The following is a 23,057-nucleotide window of genomic DNA, read 5'->3' on the forward strand; positions in this document are numbered from 1 at the left end:
TGTGTTTACATACGCACATAAAAAAAAACTGATAATTGTGAGTAGTCATGTTAAGACGCACATTCATTTGATTGTTCTTCATCCTTTAACCTAAAAAAGGCTATTTAATTTTATGTTTGCATAAATGTTTACAAAATCGGATTACTACCAAAGTAACCAGATTACTTTTGCATGCCTGTCCAGTAAATTCATTGCTTGTAGAAAGACATTTCTATAAATGTATGGCAAATTTCTCATTGCAGTAGTTTCTAGAGCCCACAGTTGAATGGGGAACTCAGTTATGCGTTCTTCAACTTGAAAGAACCAAACAAAACAACTCACTAATCTTTAAATACAAATTAAAAGTCCTCTGTCTACTCTGTGACTTCGTTTGGATGTTACGGTAGTTCCACGCCGCAACTTTCGCTTCCTCCGTAGCTCCAGCCTGCACTTCATTAGCCTTCCTCTATTCCCAGAACTCCTGTAGATGTGACTCCTCTTTTCCGGGATGGAGGAATGTTTCTCCCTCAGGTCCGACTGATGGAATGGGTTGAGGCCTGGACAAGGGGCCTGGGCCTGTTTGTTCAGAATGTGTTGAGAGGGAAGGAGAGAGGAAAGAGAGAGATGGTCGACTCGACCCCCTCCCCTCCTTCCCCGACCCACCCCCCAAATCCCTGGATCCCATGGCTGAAAATCACTGCCAGCTGAGCTGACATGCTTATCCATGCCTACATCAGAGCTAACGGGGGCTCCTGGTGGATAAAGTACCAGACAGAGGGACAGACACCACTGGGTAGCAGTTGCTAATATAGTGGGATCATATTTCAAGGGCTGTACTGTCACTACCAGGAAGTGGACAACCATCATTCCTTCATCCTCTACCTCCAACAACATGCTGATATAAATGATATATATACGAATGACTCAGACTTCTGTCTGAGCCATGTGCAGTCACTTCTGCCACTTCTGTGGAATACAGACATGTAACTTCCTGCTCTGCTGTAGTTCACTCCCTCTATTTTCCCCTCAAAGGCCATCGCAGCTTAAAACATCAGCTCTTAAAATGCTACTAACTCTTCCATTTTTTTCCCCCTTTTTCCCGCCATTGTGAGCGACTGACCTCACTGTCGGATATTCAGTGACCTCAGAGCCAAAAGTACTGCAGCACTTATTCCCATCGTGCACCACCCACAATCACACACAGTTTGGATGCTTGGTTCATAGAAAGCGAAACAGAAAGAACAAAATGGAAGGAAAGATGCTGGCCCTGGTTGTCAGAGGATAAAGGCAAAGCCAGTACAGTGGCAGTAGTTTTGACTTTGCCCCCTAGCTATTAAAAGCAGTATGTGGTTTATTGTTTTTCCAATTATTTAATGTAAACTCAATTCTCATTCCCACAGTATTCTTGTTGTATAGCACAGACTGAAATTTTCATTTATTTTTGTTTGTATGTAATTACAAGCAATTTTGCTAAACAATGGGAGGGCAATTACTCCCAACAAAAAGTACAGTAGAAAACAAAACAACATAATACAATGAAACTTCAGGATCTGCAGTCACACTAGCTGCTCTGTGAGGCTGTATTAAGCAGTGCTTTGAGCAAAATGACAAAACAGACAAACACTGCCGGTAGCATGGCTAAAGATGTTTCTAAAGACTGAACACACGCAACCTATTTGGCATCGAAAGCAAAAAGCAAACACAGTGTTACAATACTGTACTCTGCAATGCAAATTCCAAAATCTCAATCTGATCATATATTTTCATATTTGTTCCTCAAATTCATCTCACATTGTTCCAATTTGAAAAGGGTCCTACATGTTTTACTTCCTCTGTTTCATAAATTTGACCCTTAAGTTGAAATATAATCATTTGTTACATCTCCATTCTCCTCAAGGCTTTTTTTTTTTCATTTTAATATGAATATACATCTGTACCCATATACATCTGTACCCTTACATAATCACTTTATCCGGGTCAGTAGTCAAACTTCTAATAAAGAAATCACAAAACCAAAAATTACCACCAGCTGTATTCTGGTGCTGTGACAGCACGCAAGGTGTGACTTTTAACTCCGGGGATGGCAGCTTCACAGTTTGCCATGACAGATGGTGGGGGAGATTCGCCCCAGTGCCTATTACGCAATGCAGTATGATTTTCAGTGTGTCATGCAGGCTTTATGATATGTTCTATGTTTTAAGGTTTTATGTTGGTCCAGCAGCATAAAGACCTTTTCCTTTTGGTCTTTTTGTCATTATATGCTGGGCCACACTTTCACCATTGTGTGTAGCTATCGCCCCGAGGGAGTAGGTTAGCATTTGCTTACCATGAACTTCCTCTGTGCCACTGTGGCCTCGTCTGACCCTGAAATGGGTCATCTCTTCTCTGACAGAGCGGAAGGAGGTCACTTAATGTGATGCACCACAATTCCCTCTGCTGCAGCATTTGGTGGAATGAAACACCTGTGGTACTTGAGAACACAATTATATTTCCATTTGCATCCAATCACCATCTCTGCTGTTGGAACCAGACTAAATATTTTCTGGATGGTGTTGATCCTAACAATAACTGGTGGTAGTTTGGCAGCCAGGTTTGGCTAACATGTTTTAATATTTCACAGTCAAATGTTCGTGGAAAAGCAGAAGTGCCTTTTTTGGAGAAGTTGTTATTCTCAAAAGCATTTGTTGGTATTGAAAATTGATGTGAATATATATGAAGATATTTTAGATCTGTAATGTATGAGTTTGAGTCTCTTGTAATCACTTGTGGTAAGCTTTGATTTATATTTACCTTATATTTATTATGCAGTCTTTATTGCACTTTCTCTGTTAGACAGGAGTCAGCAGACAGAAAGGGACAAGTTGTAGTCTGTCAATTAGATTCAAATTTTAAAATGACAAGTATGCATTGTAGCAGATTCAAGCAGGCTTCAAGCATGAACCTGACATTTCTATTAGGTTTTTTAGTAATAATAGGCCACAAAGAACCTTGACTGGACATATTTTGTAAACACTTTGTTGATATACTATGCTGAGTGGTGTTGCTTATCAGTAAATCTTTCTTCAGTTAAGAGCAAAGCATGACAAAAAAAAATACATCTGGTTGATTTGAACTTTTGACCATAGTCAGTTCCACTTTTTCTCCCAGCACTGTTTGCTGTGTGCTTGTGAGCTGTTGTTGCTGAATGTTGATTGGAGGCTGTCTAATGAAGGAAGTGGATTGTGTACACTGTATGGGTGTGTCAAGCCACAGTTCAAACACATTAGGCTGCCAGCGAACAGTGAATGCACTGTACCATGGAGAAGAAATAATGTTAGTGTAGTGCTAGTTATTGAGTATGTGGGCAACACACACATCCACATCTTAACTATTTCTAAGGGACAGTTGTATTTGCTCTGTCATTCTACTCTAAACTGGACTTTGTAACATTTATTGGAACAGCGTGTCGTCGCTCTGGCAAACATGATGCAACTCCTGTTGGTCACTGATTGGCTCATAAGGTGGCATAAACTTTAGTTTCCTGGAGGAGCCTGTGTACTCTGGACTTCACTTGGCTGAAAGAATGGTGGACAAGATATGGAGGAAGAGTTGGCAATTTATAGAAAATAGACGGTCTTTTCGTAATAAGCAGTCCCCTTGTAAAACGGCAGAATGTAAGAGTGAGTGAGTAACCTCCTGTTTTTTTTTCACATTAGTTGTGTAAGAGGTGATCAGACAGTGACAACAGATGACTGGATGTGTTTTACGTGGCATTTGTATTTTCTGATATATATATATATATATATCTATATAGCTGACTATAATTATCGCAGAGATACCAGTGTTACAGTTACAGCTTACAGTTGAATGAAATGTGGGTTATACTGTATATCATAAAGCTTAAGAATCAACACATCCCAGCTTCATTTATTTATACACTCTGCAGCAACATCTGTTTTGCCATACTTGTTTGTATATTCCATAACAGACTTGACTATTGATTTTAAGACTTTCTTCTATAAAAGCTTAGAACACAAGTCCCTGAAGTTAAGCTTCTTTTTGCTCTAACATTTCTTAAGCTGGATAAGAAAGACAGCAGTTAATCACAATTAATCTGATAATATTTCAGTCACATTCTGACTCAAAAATTGAATTCTCATTGTTTAACTTTCATAGCAAGGAGACGAAATCTCTAATCATCTCTTTGCTCTCTCCCTGTAGTGTGGAAGGGGATGGGCGGTCCAGTGAGAGTGGCCCTTCCCTGGATGGTGGAGCCAGCTACGGCCAGGGCCCGGTGACTCACGGCTCGGCCATCAGCCCCGACCGATTTGACAGTCCGCTTTACAGCCACGGGGTCCAGCCCGGGCCTCAGAGGCCCCGTCGGCCCAAGCTTCAGCACTCACAGTCCATCCTCCGGAAGCAGGCTGAGGAGGAGGCCATCAAGCGGTCTCGCTCGCTCTCCGAGAGCTATGAGCTCTCTGCCGACCTCCAGGACAAACAGGTATTCCTAAATAGCTCGGCTGAATACTTTGTTACGGAGTTCATCAAAGCTTCTCATGCTGTCACGACACTATGAAGATTAAAAGTGTTATATGCAATTTTTGTTTGAAAAATGATGATTTGTGTGTGGATTGCTTATCAGAAATCCAGCTGTGTAAAATTATGAAGCAGGGAAGTTTTATGGTTGGATTGTCACAGAGCCACTGACAATTGGAAGAAAAAAGAAATTATCAGTGACAACCAGGGGGGTGACTTTATAGACCATCTACAGTTAAGAAAACAATTAAGTATTCCATGGGTGGCACAGTTTCACAGTCAATTTACTCCATCTTCTCTTCAGGTGGAGATGCTGGAGCGTAAATATGGTGGACGATTCATAACCCGGCATGCGGCCCGCACCATTCAGACAGCCTTCCGCCAGTATCAGATGAACAAGAACTTTGAACGTCTCAGGAGCTCTATGTCTGAGAACCGTATGTCCAGACGCATTGTTCTCTCCAACATGAGGATGCAGCTCTCTTTTGAGGGCCCTGAGAAAGTGCACAGCTCCTATTTCGAGGGGAGGCAGGTGTCCATGACGGAGGATGGCACCCCGCTGGCCATGGTGCAGTCTGAATGTGGAGATATAGAGGTACACCAACAGGCCAACATGGCATCTCACCCGCCTCCGCAGAGCGACCTAACAGATGCCATCACAGAGCTAGAGGACGCCTTTTCCAGGCAGGTCAAATCTCTGGCCGAGTCAATAGATGACGCACTGAACTGTCGCAGCCTTCAGGGGGACGAGGGCCCTGATCCAGAGGCCATGGGCTGCTCCGAGGTGGAAAGGGAAGTGCCCTATCAGGTGAAGTCCCACCGCAGGGCAGCAGGGCGGATGCACGATGAAACGCTGGCATCATATAGTGATGTTACTCTGTTCATCGACGAGGAGGACATGTCACCCTCTATCGCTCTGTCAAGGTCAGGGGACCAACCTTCCAGCACAGAATCAGACTTGAGGTTGCGGTCAGTCAACTCCTCTCAGGACTACTGGCCTATTGACCCTAAAGATGAGGGTCGTGACACAGACACAAGCTGCCGCAGCACTCCCTCTCTGGAGTGCCAAGAGCAGCGTCTTAGAATGGACCACCTTCCTTTGTTGACCATTGAACCTCCTAGTGACAGCTCCGCAGAGCTCAGCGACCGGTCTGAACGAAGCTCTGTCAAACGGCCACCTGTGTACGAACCGCACGGCCACATTGTAACGTCATCCCAGGCGAGCCCTAAACACATTTCCCACGGGCCCCCGCCACGAGCTCCCTCCCGCGACGACGACGCACCCCTGCGCCATCGCCACCGCCAGCTGGAAAGCCACCTAGCCATCAACGGCTCGGCCAACAGGCAGAGCAAGTCGGAGTCTGACTTCTCTGACGGGGACAACGACAGCATCAACAGCACGTCCAACTCCAACGACACCATCAACTGCAGCTCCGAGTCCTCGTCGAGAGACAGCCTACGAGAGCAGACGCTCAGCAAGCAGACTTACCACAAAGAGACTCGCAACAGCTGGGATTCGCCTATCTTCAGTAATGATGTTATTCGCAAGAGACACTACCGCATCGGCCTGAATCTCTTCAACAAGTAGGTACTCAGCTCTGATGGAGCAGGAGCTTGACCAGTGTGTTTGGAGTGATTAATGTCCCAGTGAGTGTACAAGAGTGTACAAGAAGCCTCTTAAAAACACATTTACTCGTTGGGTGTTGTACTATAAAGTGTTGTAGTGTAGTATTTTGAAAGATATTTTATATGGAAATAGGAATTAGAAACATAATTTTCCTCTGTGTGATTCTGATAAAAGTGAAATTGCACCGCCTTTGTTGTATTCTTGTCAGCATATAAATACCAGAAAGACATAACCCTCTGTCCATGTTGGATTTTTCAGGAAGCCAGAGAAAGGCATCCAGTACCTGACAGAGAGGGGATTCATCCCTGACACACCGGTAGGGGTGGCTCACTTCCTGCTGCAGAGGAAGGGGCTGAGCAGGCAGATGATTGGAGAATTCCTCGGCAATCGACAGAAACAGTTCAACAGAGATGTCTTAGAGTAAGTATTGTTTTTGTTTTCTGCCCGCATCCTCCTTAAACTTCATTATAGTTAAATAAAAATGACCAGAGGAAAGATCCAAATGTTCCTTGTCCACACGCACGATTCAAAACAGCGCCCTCTTATACAAGCACTGAGATATCCTCCATGATAGAATCTACACGAACTAAGCCCTGGAAGATATTAATGAGTTAGGGATGAACACAAAAACCTGTTGTGTGCCACATTTGTGTTTTATTTGTCTCTCACCATCTGCCCCCCCTTGTGTACCAGCTGTGTGGTAGATGAAATGGACTTCCAGGGCATGGAGCTGGACGAGGCCCTCAGGAAATTTCAGAACCACATCCGTGTCCAGGGTGAGGCCCAGAAGGTGGAGCGACTCATTGAAGCTTTCAGGTAAGGCCACTGACCCACAGATGGCATTTAAACATATGGAGGGATAATTACAGAGAGACACAAAAGGTGGAGGTAGGTTGCTGACCCAGGACCTGCAAGGAAAATCAATAAATTGCTGTGGCTATTACAGATACATACAGTATTTCCCAAAATTTTAACAGTCACAAAAAAACTCTCACTATGTAATAATGTTTTTTTTTTCTTAATGGAAACTTTTATTGTGTTTTTTGAAGTCGTTGCTGCTGGTGTTCCTCACAGCCGTGTTGTCTAGATAATTACCAGTACATAAAGAGAACTTGTTCTAGCATTACTTCTGCTTTCTTCAGGCAGTGTTCAAACCATTTTCCTCTCTGTGAGCGCAATTCATTTGTGTATATTTGCTCTCCCCTCCCATGCCCCCAGCCAGCGCTACTGCATCTGTAATCCCACAGTGGTGCGGCAGTTTAGGAACCCTGACACCATCTTCATCCTGGCCTTTGCCATCATCCTCCTCAACACTGACATGTACAGCCCCAACGTCAAGCCTGAGAGGAAGATGAAGCTGGAGGACTTTATCAAGAATTTAAGAGGTAGTAAAACCAGTGAATGTGAAACACTGTTTGTGGATATGTTATATGTTTACTGACATTTTAAAAGTGTCAAATTCACCTGAGAATGGATTTAACACGATATTTGCATACACATCTAAATGTCACTCCAGGACATATTAGCCATTTACTGGAAATTTGCCCTTGCAGTTAAATGATTAGCTTCATGAGCTCCTCCTCTAACCTTCCTAATTTCAAATCAAACCATTTCCAATTTTTACTGTTCTCATCCACTGACACAGCAGCTGCATTTTGATACAGCCCTTGATCTTTACTTTAACTCCGTCTGTTCCAGGTGTGGACGATGGAGAGGACATCCCCAGGGAGACTCTGGTTGGTATCTATGAGAGGATCCGTAAGCGAGAGCTCAAGACCAATGAAGATCACGTCTCACAGGTGCAGAAGGTTGAGAAGCTCATTGTGGGAAAGAAACCAGTGAGTAGTGTTTATTATCTGTTCTGCAAAACTCACTTAAACAGCAGTTGGATTTCTAACTTTCTAATCATTTTCATCACAAGGCATGACTTCAATCTCTGAGGAGATCTCTTCGGCTCATAAAATGTACACAGTGTTAAATATTCTTTATTCAGCGCTCAGACAGTTATATCTTCCCAGAATCACTTTATATAAACAACAGAGCCTCTTCTCTCCTGATACTCTAACCTCAAATGTGGAGAGATTAAGTCATAGAACGAGTAGGGAGATTTAGAAAGTCTTTTGCACCTCTGGGTATTACTGTGCAAATAGGGATTCACGCCTGGGCTTAGACCTTCACGCTGGTGATTTTAACACACCCAAGGCCCTTGAACAATGTCGCCCCATGCTGCAGTCTGATGAAAAATGAGCATTTGCTGCTACCTCAGTAAATAATGGTCCCCACCTAGTTTTAGAGGGAGATGTAGTTGCAGTTCTTGAACACTGCAATGCCACCAGTGTATAAACGAGCAGCATAACTTACATTGCAATAATTTCTTGATTTTTCAATTATTAGTCTGTTTATTTATGCGTGTTAAAACTGAACCAGAATTATTATCAGATTCAGTTCTGACTGCGCCCCAGCTCCTCAGAAGCAGGGAAACAGCATTTCTGCATTACTCGGCAGGTAATGATGTCTCTATCTTGTGTGAAGGTTAAAAGTGTGATTAACCTATACAGCCTCAGGGAGAGGCTTGTCTCGCACGGAGGACTTTGCTTCAGTCTGTTCCTCCCAGTAGGTTGGAATCTCTCCTGCTCTGCCAGTAATAATTGAATGCATTGAAAAATGATCCCTCGTCACCATTTAGCTGCAGAATTAAAAGCCCAGGAGGACACTGGTGCTGCACCGAGTGGGCTTAGAGGAGAGAGGATCCTTCCAAGGTTTTCATTCCAACATCATTACAGACTCCCTCGAGTCCAGCTGCAAAGAAAGAAAGCCACCTTGTAAACAGAGCTCATGAGGTGTATGCATCTTCATGGCAGCTTTAATAGGCTATAGGTGTACAGTCTGCAAGGAGAAATCCTGATATAATAAGGGGGATTAAATTTTGTTAGGGGCAATAGTATAACAACAGCTGCATATAATATTATCTCTGTCCTGTTTTTCAGATTGGATCACTCCATCATGGCCTCGGATGTGTAAGTAGGCTAAATATCCATATTCATTCTATATTTGATGATTTTTCATTCAGCCCTTACACAGCTTTCTGCCTCTGTCTCTGGACATTGCAGTTAATACGCATCACACAGATAGTTTTAGAGTCAGATTACCTTACAAAGGCAAGAATGTTTGCCCCCTAGAGCATCACATCTGTTATCGAGAGATGAGCAGTTACTCCTCTACCCTGGAGACAGAAACAACAGACATAAATTCTTGCATGGCATTGAGCTACAGTGTTTAGAGATTCTGGGCTCAGTGGGGTGCACTTCACTGCTGGGTGCATGCCACGCTGATATCTCTCTCTTACGAAATATACTGAACCTTAAAGTCCACGTAAACAGTTTAACACTTAACATCAGTGCGTAGCATAACCTATGTAAAAATGAAGGTAACCAGGGCAACAATACTTATGCTTCAGGCTATGTTACCAGTTAACAAGCCTAATATGTGTTAAAATAATGACAAACAAAACATGGAAATTGTTTACTTCATTTCCCATTAGTTGTATTTAGAAACGACTGCTCTCGTTGGAGGAAGCATCTTTCTGCTTCACGTTTCAGTGTTCATTGCCAACTATTTTTGTATATGAGATCATGTATCATTGCTTACCCATTAAATCATTTGTGGTGACACATTATCCCACATGTAGGGTCACTCCTTGTTCTATTACAAGTCAACTGTTTTCCCTCAAGTCTTGATCTTATTATTATAGTGCTGATTTTTGAATATAAATTTCAGTCACATGACTCATATGGTGTGGTTATGAACAGTGTAAGAGAATGAATTACATGTTTACAGGATAAAGTTGGCAATATTTTATATTTTTGTTGTCAACAAACCAGAAGACCAAAGACAACAGTGCGTCAGTTCGGTCTGTTAATAATACTTTCCTACTTTGTCACTGACTCCCAACCCCAAGCCTATCCCTTCCTACTGGAGACTTTAAAAAACAGGGCCTGAACATACTTTTTGAATTTTAAAAAGATCAGACGATTTCTTAAAACAGGTGTCTGCTGTAGTTTTTAGCAAACATTACTCAGTCAGATGTTCAGATGCATTTGTTCAGGACTATTTTCAGCTTCAGATTTGGTGCCCTATGGAGTATTTAAAGCAGCAGGACCAAGTATGTGGGATCAACTCAAAATAAACTAAAATAGCAGTGTTTATGTCAATGAAGAAATATAGCACCCAGAGGCTCACTGATGCGTTTTCATTTCTTGAACAGCTATGGTGGCACAGAGAAATAAGCTATATCAGGCTTTAGCAACACTGACTACTAGTCAATACTAGTTCATTGTGTAGATGTAAATATATATATAAAGATATAGACAAACACTAGACATATTTGTGCATGTGACACAGTAAATTATTGAGCACCCAGTACCCAACATGTCAGGACATCTTCCCCGTACATCACTCCAGATCTGCAATGAATGCAAAACACATGTGAGGAGTAAATAAGTCATCGTTTGGCTACACCCTCTTAAAATTCTGCTCAGGGGGAAAGGGTGACTTCTCTTCCTTATTACCTTGTGGACTGAGTCCATAATGACCTCTGAAGTGTTGGTATCTGTGCTCTTTTTTTTTTTCCTGCCTCATAGGTGCTGTCGCTGCCCCATCGTCGGCTGGTATGTTACTGCCGCCTGTTTGAAGTACCGGATCCCAACAAGCTCCAGAAGCTGGGCCTGCATCAGCGGGAGATCTTCCTGTTCAATGACCTCCTAGTGGTAAAAGCCCTCTCCTCTCCTCTCCTCTCCTCTCCTCTCCTTTCCTCGATCCTCCTCTCCTCTCCTCTCCTCTCCTCTCCTCACCTCTTTATACCAACCTCTCTCTGCATTATTTCAGGTAACCAAGATTTTCCAGAAAAAGAAGAACTCAGTGACGTACAGCTTCAGACAGTCCTTCTCTCTGTATGGGATGCAAGTCATGCTGTTTGAAAATCAGTGTAAGTGGCACAGGGCATTTTCTTTTATCCGTTTTCTGTAGTGTGTTAACTGACTGTTTACATCACAGGGTTTGATTTAATGTAGCAACACATCCAGCAGAAATGGGAAGTTAAACCGATGGGCCATGACATTGTTTATACTCCCCGAACTTCACACAAGGTTCTTCCAATGCGTTTTAACTTGGTTTTGATCAATGGCTCCTTGTGTAATGTTCTCTTTCCCCCCTCTGTTTGCCGTTGCCACAGATTATCCAAATGGAATCAGACTTACATCAGCGATACCAGGTGCGGACATCAAAGTCCTCATCAACTTTAACGCGCCCAACCCCCAGGACCGCAAGAAGTTCACAGATGACCTGCGAGAGTCCATCGCTGAGGTCCAGGAAATGGAGAAATACAGAATAGAGTGTGAGTTGGCCTTTTTTTCCTCTCCTCCTCCCATCCCCCTCTCACTCCGTCTACCTCAGGCTGTGTAAAGTAGAAACAGGGCATGGTCCTCATTACTCAACTCCAGCAGTTTACGAGGGAGAATGTTTAGAGTTCACAGGATGGCTAACAGAGGAGAGAACAGTTTTTTTTGCTGGACACTCAAAAGGCAGCTCTGCTTTGGCGTACAAGAACAGGACGTTGCAAATTATATAGATCAATAGTGGACGTTCATGAGTTTCAGACAACGAAAGGTGGCTGAATGTGTTGCTTAGTTTTTAAAGTCATTCTTTGGCCAGAGTGCGACAAAAACCACTGCCACTTACCTCAGTCTTTCCTTGGCTCCTTTCCACAGCTGAGCTGGAGAAGCAGAAGGGGGTGGTGAGGCCCAGCATGTCACAGAGCTCCGGTCTGAAGAAGGAGGCCGGCAACGGGAACATGAATCGCGCCAGTCTGGACGACACCTATGCCATGGGAGAGGGCCTGAAGAGGAGCGCCCTCAGCAGCTCCCTGCGAGACCTCTCCGAAGCAGGTACAGCCAAAACGTCTTTGTTTTTGAGGTTTTTTTGTTTTTTTATTTTAACCAGCCGGTTCTTTCACGGAAAAGTATTCTCCTTCTGTCATCCACCTCTCTGCGATGACACCAAGGAGATATATAATAGCAAAATGTTGTTTCACGGCACCATACATTGACTCCAGAGTTCTCCCCTTTAAATCCACTACCTAACTCACTCATGATTGGATAGTTTGGTCTAGACAGGTACTTTGTTTTATACTCAGTTTACTTTGTTTAAGAGACTTTAACAATTCAAAGACTGAATACAGACCTATTTGAGAAGAGGTTAAATGTTGACAAAGATAAGATTTATTTTTCTAGATCTGTCTTCTCAGTGATGAATGAAATTGATGGGCAGTTGTCACCCTTAATCATTTGGATAAGTTTACATTACATTCCCCACTCATGTTTTTTATCGTCACTTTTTAAATTTTATTTTTATGTAGCACTTTTTGCATTCCTAAGTTTTGTTTTATCCAAAGACATTTCATGATGATCTTGTGTTTTATTCAAAAACCATGTGGCATTTCCTCTCATGTATATTTGTGAACCAAACAAATCAGCACTGATGTTTACCATTCTTAAGCAGCGACGAGATCAAGATTTAGCCTCAAGTCATTTCACATCCATGAATATCAGTGTTTAACACAGCCGCTGTGTCTCTGAAACAAGAATACATTTCATTCATTACAGATAACAGCTATGTGAAGTTATCGGGTGATTAACTTGATAACAAAATGAAATCCAGTCAGGGGTCTGCCTCACTGTTGGCAACATGATACGCTTTGTTCTTATGATCACTTCTTCAATGGGAAATGATAGGTCAGACAGTGAAGAAGTCCCTCTGCCCTCCTGTCTCCTGTGTTTTTTTTTCAATGCAGGATGTGGCATGTTATCGGGGTCATTTTTGTTAAGTGTTTTCTTTTTGTTTGCCATACTCCATTTCATGTGTATTTACTGTGTTATTTCCATACACATCAGGTATTTTCCTGTTTATGTGTGATTATTGGTCATGTATCATTGGCTGAGTGTGCCTAACAACGGCAAAAGTGCTCTGTCCGCCCTCAGACCTGTATATGCCTGTACATCCCATGTGCAACAACCACTGTATTGCTTTTGATGTGTCTCCTCCTTTGTGACTGTCACTGAGACTGGCTTTTTGCCAACATAGACCCTAATGAAAATCTACATCTTGTGGCAACATTAAGAACGAGTTGTCATATTTTTATCAAGACAAAAAAAATCTGGGAAAAGAATTTGTTTAGGCATCAACCTTAATGAAAGTATTTAGAAGTATCCTGCAGTTTTTTGGTAAAACTTCCTTGGTCTATCAAACTCGATGCTCACGGAGACCATATTGGTTAAGAAAATGCATTCAAAATTTTAAAGCATGACTTGAATGAGCCATCAGTTCGAGGTGCGTTTTCAAAACTTAACTCACTGAAATGACATAAATGCAGCTTTTAGTTTCCAACCTGAATGAAGATGTGACTTCGCTGTACAGTTAGCCACAGTGCCACCTATCACCCACCACACTCCCAGACCTGAACGCCCTCTCCTCCCTTCCCCGCCCATATTTGGACCTTACTCACAGTCACAATCCATTGCACTGCCCCCCCAACGGGACGGGTGGGGTGGCCTAAACGTCTGTAGTCGATCCAGGAAGTGCTGTCGATCTCTAATCTGTGGTATTGCATGTCTCGGGCAGGCAAGCGGGGGCGTCGCAGCAGTGCAGGATCACTAGACAGCAATATGGAAGTAAGTTTGAAGCAGCTGGTATCCAAGCTACTCTCTATGTGATGATGTGCACTGTGAAAACACACCATTTATTTTTTGGTCTTACACCTTTGCTTCATAGACTCAGTCCATTTGTTTGGATCATTTATTTTTCTTCCTGGGATGCCTTATAACCTGCTTGCCTCAGTTAGTGTGCATGCATGGGTTGCCTGCCTCTGGTCCTGCCCCCTTTTTTGGAAGCCAGAGATCTCCTGTTTTGGTCATGTTATATGACCAATATACACTTTATCTTCAAACAAGCATGACTCTACTAATCCCTCCTCTGATCCCCTCCCTTTGTCGCCTGTCTCTGTCTTTCATTCAATCACATCCAAGCGGTTTTCATTTGGTTCTTCTTCTCTGAGGCAGGGTGGTAGCTCTGTAAGAAACTAGAAAACAGTATGTCTCCTGAAGCCCCTATCTCTGTCCGAGTTTGTCTTTTTTCTCTTATCCACAACTTCTCTTTAAATGCTGTAAGTTTCAGGGGGGAACGTAGCCTTCGTAGTCAGAGGTCTTCTAATGTTTTTTTTTTTTTTCACACGGACTTATAAAGATGTGGATTTCATTCATTCATCTTTCACTCATTTCATGTGTCCATGAGTTCATGTGTTGGGTTGGAAGTCTGGAACCCTGAAAATTTCATTCTGCTTTTCAAAGTCGTCATACGGTCTTTCTCCAGTCTTAGATGACGCATGTGCCAAAAAGGAAAAGCTTCTCTTTTTTTTTTTTAGGGTGAATTCATTCCTGGATAGTGAGTAGTGTCGGACCAGAGCAGGGGGGAAAAGTGTCCAGGCCTGTTGTTAAGTCTGCACACAAGAGCTTAGTTCCTCCTGCCTTCTGACTTCTAGCTGAATGCTAATGTGTGGATGACGAGTTTGCCTGTCACATCCTCTGCATGTGGAAACTATGCCTCCATTGATTATAACATGTTGCATGTGTGACTTGTAGAGGGTTTGGCACACTGACTGCAATGAAGATGAAATGTTGTTACTCTTGTTAATGTCATTATTTATATCTCTAATGGTATTTACGTAATCACTGTTTCAGGCCAGTTAGCTCCTTAACAGCAGAGCTCCTTTGAATATAGGGCTCCCATCATCATGAAGTGTTTGCCCAAGCTGAAATATTCTTAGTGTTGCTGCTGCCTATCATGAAAACATTTTTAGTTTCTCATTTGCATGCCCTATAACATTTTGCTACTTGTTTATCTGAGATAAGACAACTGTGAATTCATCCTGCTGGTGCTTTGCAGCTGTAGTATAGTAGCTGTTGTGCAGTAGCACTTGCACAGTGTCTGACGGACCTGCTGTTACCTTCTTTCCTTCCTGCAGGGGTCCATCATTAGCAGTCCGCACACACGCCGGAGAGCCACCACGCCACGTGAGGGCGCGCCCCGCGGCCATCCCTCCATCCCTAACTCCGCATCGACTTCCATCCTCGGGTCGCTCTTTGGCAGCAAGCGAGGCAAACCGCCATCCCAGAGCCACCCCTCTTACACTCAAACCGGTCACCCCACCCTCATATCCCACAAGCCCCACCCGACCAACCTACACCACACGGCACAGGTGGTGCACGCAGTGCAGACCCAACTCCAAGGTCACCACCCACAGTACTGCCCACAGAACCCGCCGCCTTACCACCACCACCACCACTACCACCCCCCTCCCCACACGCAGTACCACCAGCACCCGGCTTACGCCTCGCATGCACACCAACACGCCCACTCGCAGCACAGCCATTACAGCCAGCATTCCCATCACACCTCGCACTCCCAGCACGCCGCTCACCACCACAGTCAGCAAGCGGGTTCGGCACCTGGTGGGCCCAAACCCAAACACAGTGGCATCAGCACCGTAGTGTGATGCTCCTAAACACAGAGAGGAGAAGCGTGAAGGGAACTTAATGAAGGAGGGACAATTGCTTACACCAAAGGGACTGACAGCATAACTCTATGGCCTGTCCACTGTGTTTTACTGCTGCTGTGATGGAAACCAGTCACACGCAGTCACCTTTTTCACCTCCAGGTCCAACTAATATGCAGGATGGAAATCGGACTCAAATCTTCCACTAGGGGCCTTTACTAGTCTGCCTGATCATGGGCTCAGCCCTGTCAGGGTTTTGTGGGGGGAGGGGATAGTTCTGTACAGGAAGATGCTCTTTGTTTTTCACACACACAAACACACACACACACACACACACACACACATACACCGCCCGGCCGTGACGGCTGACGAGAAAATGTGTTTTTCTCACCAAGTCGCTCCCCACTTGCTTCATCATTCCCTCAATAGCCTGTCTTACCTTCACATAATCAGGAGGGAAGACGACCTGAGACCGAGAACATGGCTGACTGTTTTCTCTGTCACAGTGATGGCATAATTTCTTGTGCACAGGAAGTCAACTTTCAACTATTTGGTTTGCAGATCCTACCATCATATGAATGCTATTTGTCGTTGCCTCCCGTAGAGCTCATATGTAGTGAAGAACCTAGGTATAATCATTTCACACTAACTTAAATCAAAGGACAGGTAAACAACTGAGTCGACCATCTCAGTCATAGTAGTTCTAGTGCTGTATTTACTGTAGATGACAGCTATATGTGTTGTCTCCTAGCTCTCATAAATAAATGTGCCAATTATTAATGCATAATCTATTTAGTCAAGACTTCATGTACAGTATATTGTGCGTAAAGTAATTTGTAAGATTATACTTACAATTATTATTATCAGCAAAAATTTTATCAGTATTATACTGACTCTGTGGTAACGGGATGTAGATCTGCAAGGAGTGAACTCCCATTCAGTCCAGCCTATATAATCTATTTTAGAATTTTTTGCCTTTCAAATGGATCAGAGGGAGCTTCTGGATGGCAGCTGTTGCATATGGGCTTCAAAATGCTGTGCTGTCACAGCTGAGGCATCAGAGCAGACTTCCTGTCAGCTTTCACAAATGATAAACTGGGCTGATTGCTTGTTTTGATCTCAGTTTACTTCTCGCACTGTGGCTGCTTAAACTGTAAAAAGTCATGAAGATCAAGAGTGAAGGGACATTTTGAATACACTCAGAGGCTCAGTTCGTGTTACAAATGGACCCAAAGAACGTGTTGAACATGTTAAGTCTGTCACCTTTAACATATACAACAGCTGCTCTCTTGACTCTTAAAAATCAAAAACAGAAATCCTTTTCAAATCTTCTTTTGCCTTGTTTAGTATATTTTTTTCATTCATCAGCAAAGTTTGGTGAGTGAATAAAATCAGTTCCTACATAGTAAGTATTTTTTTCATCTTTTTTCTATCGTGTGCAATATCTTTGTACTGATTTTGTACATTAAGAACAAGCAAGGTATCCCTCCAATTTGTGCGTTTTTCATGTTGCGTCATTATTTATTTATATTTCTCTTTTTTTGGTTTTGTTTTTGTTTTTGACCCCTGTCAGAGTCTTTAGGTAAATTAATGTGTGGCTGTCCTCGTGGTCTTATGAGAGGTACAGACTTGGAGTTCAGTGGAATGTCTAGTGAGTGATTTTTTTGCATGTAATGTTATTGATGTGAGGCTATCCTCTGCACATTGTATAACAAATCAGTGTTACCATAGCAAGTTTAAGTGCAATCATGTTCAGAAAATGCAGACTTGTACTGAGAGTGGAAGTAAGTCTGCTATCTTGTTGTCCAGGACGAGATTCAGGTGAAAAAAAATAAATCTTTTTTTCATTTAAGAATATATAAATACTTACTTATACAGTTCACAGTGGAAAGAGGAATGTGTGTATATATTTTAATAAAAAGGAATATGCTTCTCTTTGGGCTGAACAGAAATATTTTGCTGGATAAGCACATATGAAAGAACACTTTCATTTTTTCAGGAATTGCAGTTATAATACAAAATGCAAACTGAACAAAAGAACTGGGTATATGTAAAGAATAACTTTCTACATTCTACAAATAAGAGTCTATTCTAGTGTGTAAATTAGTGACAGTAATCTGTTTGTCCCAATATTCAGGTTGTAAATGTATTTTAACATTCACAAAGAAAACCATTGCCATAAGTCAGGCTTATTCTCACATATTTCTCCTCATATGAATTAATGAAGACAGTTCGGACAGCAGACATATCACATATGGGACATTAATGATCAGTTGAATGTGTCTTTCCATTGATTCCATATTTTTGCTAGAACTCTGAAAACTTGGGACGACGAAAACCGAGAAACCTGTTTATTTTTAGTGTTTGCTGTAGTGCTTCAAATGTCTACAAGTCATTCTTTGTGAGAATGTCCCCCAACAATGCACTGCATGGATCTGATGCATCATGTGTCCTATTCACTGTGAGCTGATGGAGGAAAAAAAAATCAGCGTATAAATTATGACTCCTGCTTTGGTTTTTGACTAATTTGGAATTTCCTGATGTTGACATGTTCTTGTTATTAGTTAGGTAGTTATTGGAAGCTCAGCATGCATTTCATCAACAAAGCCATTGTGTAAATTACAAACATTAAAAAAACATTGCACTTCCGTTGCTGAGGGCTTTCATCATGTAAATATGGGGATTTTGATGTGCAAACTGATGAACTGCATGGCAGGAGGGTTTGTCTTTATGAAGCTGTAAAGGGACCAACACGGGGGTTAAAGGAGCTGTACATAATGTGTATATGATCAGTAGTCTATTCTGATATCTGCAGTCAAGATCAGGATGTATATACATCACCTCATAGATGGATGTGAGGGGTGATATATGAACATATCGATTGTCTCAGCCTCCAGCTGTCGTGAACTGACATTTGCTGTAGAAATTTAAAAAAACAGACTGTTAGAAAGTTTGCTGCCATTTACATCCAGCTCTTTTCATACATGCAACCCCCACTACACATACATACAACTGTACACACGGACAAACGTACACACATCCTGCTGCAAGCTGTTCAGTGTGGCGTGAGACACATTTTTAAAAAAAAAAAGGAAAAGACAAGAATGGCCTCATTTATATGTGCATTCTGTTTGTACAGTGAGTAGTGAGTCAGTAAGACCCCAGTTATTGTAAAACTTCAACTGTGACAATGTTGAGAACGCAAAATAAACGACTATATGACTTATGGTACACATGTGTTGTCTTTGCTCTCCAGTGTATTTTACCATACAGTGCTTTATCTCATTGAGTACTCAGTCAACTGTCAGTGTGACTCAAAGGAAACAAACCCGCTTTTATTCCCTTTTTTGTATAATGCATTTCATGTTAGTGCCTTATCTTAAGACTCTCATATCTTCCACTTGCAGGTCCAACAATACTTTCCACTCATGTTGCACCATTTCCACTAGAGGGCGTGCTGTAAAATGAAAAGAAAAATCTGTGCCATTACACCACCTATGGGTAAGAAGAGTTTCTGCTGGACAGTTCCTCCATGGATCAACAAGTGAAAATTAGTATTCATACACTTACCTTTTAGCTTCAGACCACTTCTTTGAAGCTGTGAAAGTGTGGCATTTTTTTCTTGCATGGTAGATTTTCTTGGATCACCAGTGTTCAGACTTAGTATATGTCCATTCTGCTCTGTAGCTCCAAATTTCCATTAAGAAACATTTTCTCCTTGGCCTCAAGCTCATTCAGTGTTTGGCTGCCAAAATATCTCATAGGTACATTCAAATTCACATAAAGCTGTATGTGCTCCCAGCTGTATTTTGCAGTAAAGTGCCCCTTTTGCCCTCAGCACTGTAGTGGATGTCAGTAATAAACACAGCATGAGAGAGCCTCAGATAGCCTCTGCCACTGTTTTTAATAGATAAAACCTTATCTCCTGTAAGCAGATGGATTTCCTTCATGTCAAATGCGCCATAAATGTGCAGTGTTATTGGTGCATTGCTCACACTGACGTGGCTCTGTAGTGGGTGTGTAATTATTTAGAGTTTGGTAAGACGTCAGTTACAAAACAGGGCCACCTTCGGGGTCAGAAGAGCTTTGGAAATACTCTAACAAACAGTGTCTGCATAATGAGATTTTAAGGATGATTGGCACTACAAGTTGTGATGTCCAAGTTGGCTTGACTCTAAAAGGTTTGTATTCTTTCTTCTTCTTTTTTTTTTTTTAACCATTTGATGATTTGACTTTCACTTTGTCATCTGGCCATATCTCAATCCTTATCTTTATTACAGCTTCAAAGGAAAGTTTCATTTAGGCCACATTCTGCAGATGGACTGTTGTTTGTTTATTGCCTGATTTTAATCTTGTGTTAGTACACAGCTTTATGTACGAGATCTGATTTTAGAGTGCAATATAACAGCACTGAGAACATTCTCAGAAGCACTCTCACTGTTTTGTAATAATTAATTTCGCAGGCTGGAAATTACAGTTCAAATAGGAAATAATCTTTTTTTGATCCTACAGGATGCTCTCTGGTTTAAGCTTTGCCGTCTTCCTCCTCTTGACCACATCAAGTGCAGATACTACTGTTCGACCGTGTCTATGCTCAGCCCCTCCGTCTGTTGGTCTGCAAGTAAACTGCAGCTCTTTAAACCTCATGGAGCTGCCTTCTCTGCCCTCAGACATCACAGAGCTCCATGTGCAGGACAATCGGCTCACCTCTGTGTCTACAGGCCTGTTTGACAGACTGGTTGGTCTGAAAAAGGTCTCTCTATCTGGAAACCCCTTCCACTGTGACTGCAAGATCCAATACCTGAGGAACTGGTTGCTGAAGAACAGAGCTATTGTTTTAAAGGAGCCCACCTGCGCCAGTCCAAGCTCTGTGGCTCAGAAAGCCATCACTGAACTCAGTGATGATTACTTTTCTTTTTGTGTTCTGGCAAACTGCACTAATGGGACTTACAACACCGTAATGGGAGTGATGCTATGCTGCGTCATCATTCTCCTTCTGTGGAGCTTGAGACTGGCCAAAACATCCACCTTCACTCTGTCCATAGATGAGAGACACACAGGATTTGAGGCTGATTCTTTGCGCTCACTGAGGCCCAAACACAGAAAGAGGCTGCACGCTGCGCTGTCAGAGATCAGTGTAGACTCAGATTCTCTCACTTGTGAGGAAGATCTAGAGAGGCCACTTCTCAACATGGAGTTACTGCCACAAGTTCTGGATATTCTGCACAAGAAGCACAATATAAAGATCAAGGCTACATGAGAAACCTTTTTGTCTACAGCAGTATTTAAAAACCCAGGGGTGAGGGCAGTGACAAGGCAGCACAATAGATTTCTTTCTGTTTTTTTGGAATAAAATTGATGTATTACTGAACATCTAGAGCTCTGTCCCCTGCAACTTCTTCCAAGTAAATTTTTACTTATTTAGGCATTAAATGCACTGGATAACTGTATGAAAAATTCCAGTTATTAAATATTTTGTACAGTGGACCTAAAGGTAAAAGCTACAGCATTTCACAAAACACAAAGACAAACACTACAACATTTAAAAAACAACAACAAAATCTTTAAAAATGTTACATTACAACTTAACAATGTATTGTTATAATGTTTAAACCCTGTAGGTTTTTGAAGTCCGCAGCCTCAGAAGAAAGACTTACTAACTCTAAGAAATAAACTTCAAGTGGTCAGATGGCTCAAGCTGTTAGAAGTCAGCTTTGTAGTTCAGAGGGCATTGGTTCAAATCTTACAAGAGGCAAATAATTTTTAAGTTAAAGACAAAATGCAAACATTCAAAGGCTCAAAGAGGATCATATTAAATAGCTCATGACATTAGATGCCTGCTTGGTATTTCTCAGGTTGCAGGTTTGATTATAGGTGAAGTTCAACACCCAAGGGTGAAGACTGAAAATTGCTCAGAGGATCCAAATGCAAAGGGTACTCAGTGACGTGGTGGATTTGTTTGCGGCCACTAAGGTTGTACTGGTTCTGGAGTGGCTGGTTCAAATCCATCTGTTGCTGGTACCTGGAGCATGGGCAGGGACAGGATAGATTAGGACAGGGATGGGGGGGCAGTAGACTAGGAGAAGGAGGTTGAAGTGGAGGATGTCTCCCCTTGGGGGACCCCAGAGAAAGAGGCAAGGATTATCAGAACGTTATGAATGGCTGAAAGTTTATTGAGACATGACGGTGGGAGCCAAGTGTTTTCAGAAGTGCAACATTTGGCCAACTGGCCCTTCCACATTGACCTAACAAGAACTGGAGCACATGGAGAAAACATTTGGTAACTGCTAACCACTGCTTAAAGTATCAACACATTCATTAGATTTTCTGTGTGTTTAATGTGTCAGTGCAGTTTTTTCATTGCTAACATGTGATTTAGGTCAAAACTTGATTCTTCTGTTAACTTATTTTGCATGCTTCAACTAAACAAGTTCTCTAGCCTAGTCTAGCTTGACTACACCTGTTTCCAGCTGTTAAGTAATGGAAAGTTACACACTTGAGTCTAGGTTGAACAAAGGTTAAATATCAAAAGTCTAAGTCAACAATAATTGGACATGCTTTGGTTTCTCCACGACAAAAGTGAAAAAGCCTTGTAGATGACAATCTAAAGCAAGCTCAGTTGTCCTTTACCTAGTATTTCTAGACACACCGTGAACCAGATATCCCAAATTCAATACATTTGTGTCAGTGACAACCTTTTCAACCAACTTACTGCATTACATTTTAATTATGCCTATTAATAATGATAAGATCTTTTAATAAGATCTTTTAATTTCCCATTACTGACAAACTGGAAACAGGTGTACATAGGCTAGGCCTGGCTATGATGCTAGTTTAGCTGAAACACACAAAATTAGCAACCAGAAGAGTATGAAAAGTTACCAAATGTTTGTTCCACATACTCCAGCTCTTAGTAGCTCCATGTGGAAGGGTTAACTGCCACATAGGAAGTAGAGGTACCAGTGGGCTTATATACAGTTACTACTAATACTTTCTTTCTTTCTTTGTTGCATGGCACAATGTGTATATTCAGAATAAATAAATCCTTCACAATTCTAAATAACTAATCATAAAATAGATGTTTTACTGTGTCATCTGCTTAGGACAACCAACAAAATTCAGGGTGTTTGCGGGACAGACTGTACTGTGTAGGATGTAACAATTTGTCACATATCTGACAACTTAAAAATAGTTCATCTAATGGCCACTAGATGCTGTGACAAAAAAAATATCTTAATTGAAGTGTAGATATTTAATAGACTGTAGCTATTTTGTGTAGATATTTTAGACACTTTAGAAGTATAACATCAACACAGTTTGTCCCAAAGTTGA

The 23,057-nt window shown here is 42.0% G+C and overlaps 2 protein-coding genes across 9 annotated transcripts in view; both read left to right on the top strand.

Moving 5' to 3' along the window:
- iqsec1a (IQ motif and Sec7 domain ArfGEF 1a) overlaps positions 1-18,956 on the top strand; it is an 89,923-nt gene extending 70,967 nt beyond the window's left edge. For 6 of the 8 annotated variants that reach the window (XM_018701041.2, XM_018701042.2, XM_018701045.2 and 3 more), the window contains 13 exons: positions 4,180-4,459; positions 4,799-6,078; positions 6,380-6,541; positions 6,815-6,937; positions 7,340-7,506; positions 7,820-7,959; positions 9,109-9,138; positions 10,762-10,887; positions 11,006-11,105; positions 11,352-11,513; positions 11,887-12,063; positions 13,796-13,845; positions 15,195-18,956. In XM_018701041.2, coding sequence (XP_018556557.1) covers positions 4,180-4,459; positions 4,799-6,078; positions 6,380-6,541; positions 6,815-6,937; positions 7,340-7,506; positions 7,820-7,959; positions 9,109-9,138; positions 10,762-10,887; positions 11,006-11,105; positions 11,352-11,513; positions 11,887-12,063; positions 13,796-13,845; positions 15,195-15,725 — 3,328 coding nt within the window. In that variant the 3' untranslated portion in view covers positions 15,726-18,956. Of the gene's footprint in view, positions 1-3,242; positions 3,643-4,179; positions 4,460-4,798; positions 6,079-6,379; positions 6,542-6,814; positions 6,938-7,339; positions 7,507-7,819; positions 7,960-9,108; positions 9,139-10,761; positions 10,888-11,005; positions 11,106-11,351; positions 11,514-11,886; positions 12,064-13,795; positions 13,846-15,194 lie in introns of those variants that run through there. The other 2 variants (XM_018701046.2, XM_018701051.2) reach the window with 2 other exon arrangements.
- Positions 18,957-19,743: 787 nt separating this feature from the next.
- Positions 19,744-21,102, top strand: gp9 (glycoprotein IX (platelet)). The gene is made up of 2 exons (XM_018701059.2): positions 19,744-19,906; positions 20,238-21,102. The coding sequence occupies exon 2, from the start codon at positions 20,239-20,241 to the stop codon at positions 20,983-20,985; it is 747 nt and encodes a 248-aa protein (XP_018556575.1). The 5' UTR covers positions 19,744-19,906; position 20,238; the 3' UTR covers positions 20,986-21,102.
- The last annotated feature ends 1,955 nt before the right edge of the window (positions 21,103-23,057 follow it).

Source organism: Lates calcarifer, linkage group LG6, assembly GCF_001640805.2.
Source record: "Lates calcarifer isolate ASB-BC8 linkage group LG6, TLL_Latcal_v3, whole genome shotgun sequence".
Classification (NCBI taxonomy): Eukaryota; Metazoa; Chordata; class Actinopteri; family Centropomidae; genus Lates; species Lates calcarifer.

Bases quoted from the DNA above. Each gene is read 5' to 3' on its own strand.
- gp9 (XM_018701059.2), top strand. From the start codon at position 20,239: ATGCTCTCTGGTTTAAGCTTTGCCGTCTTCCTCCTCTTGACCACATCA.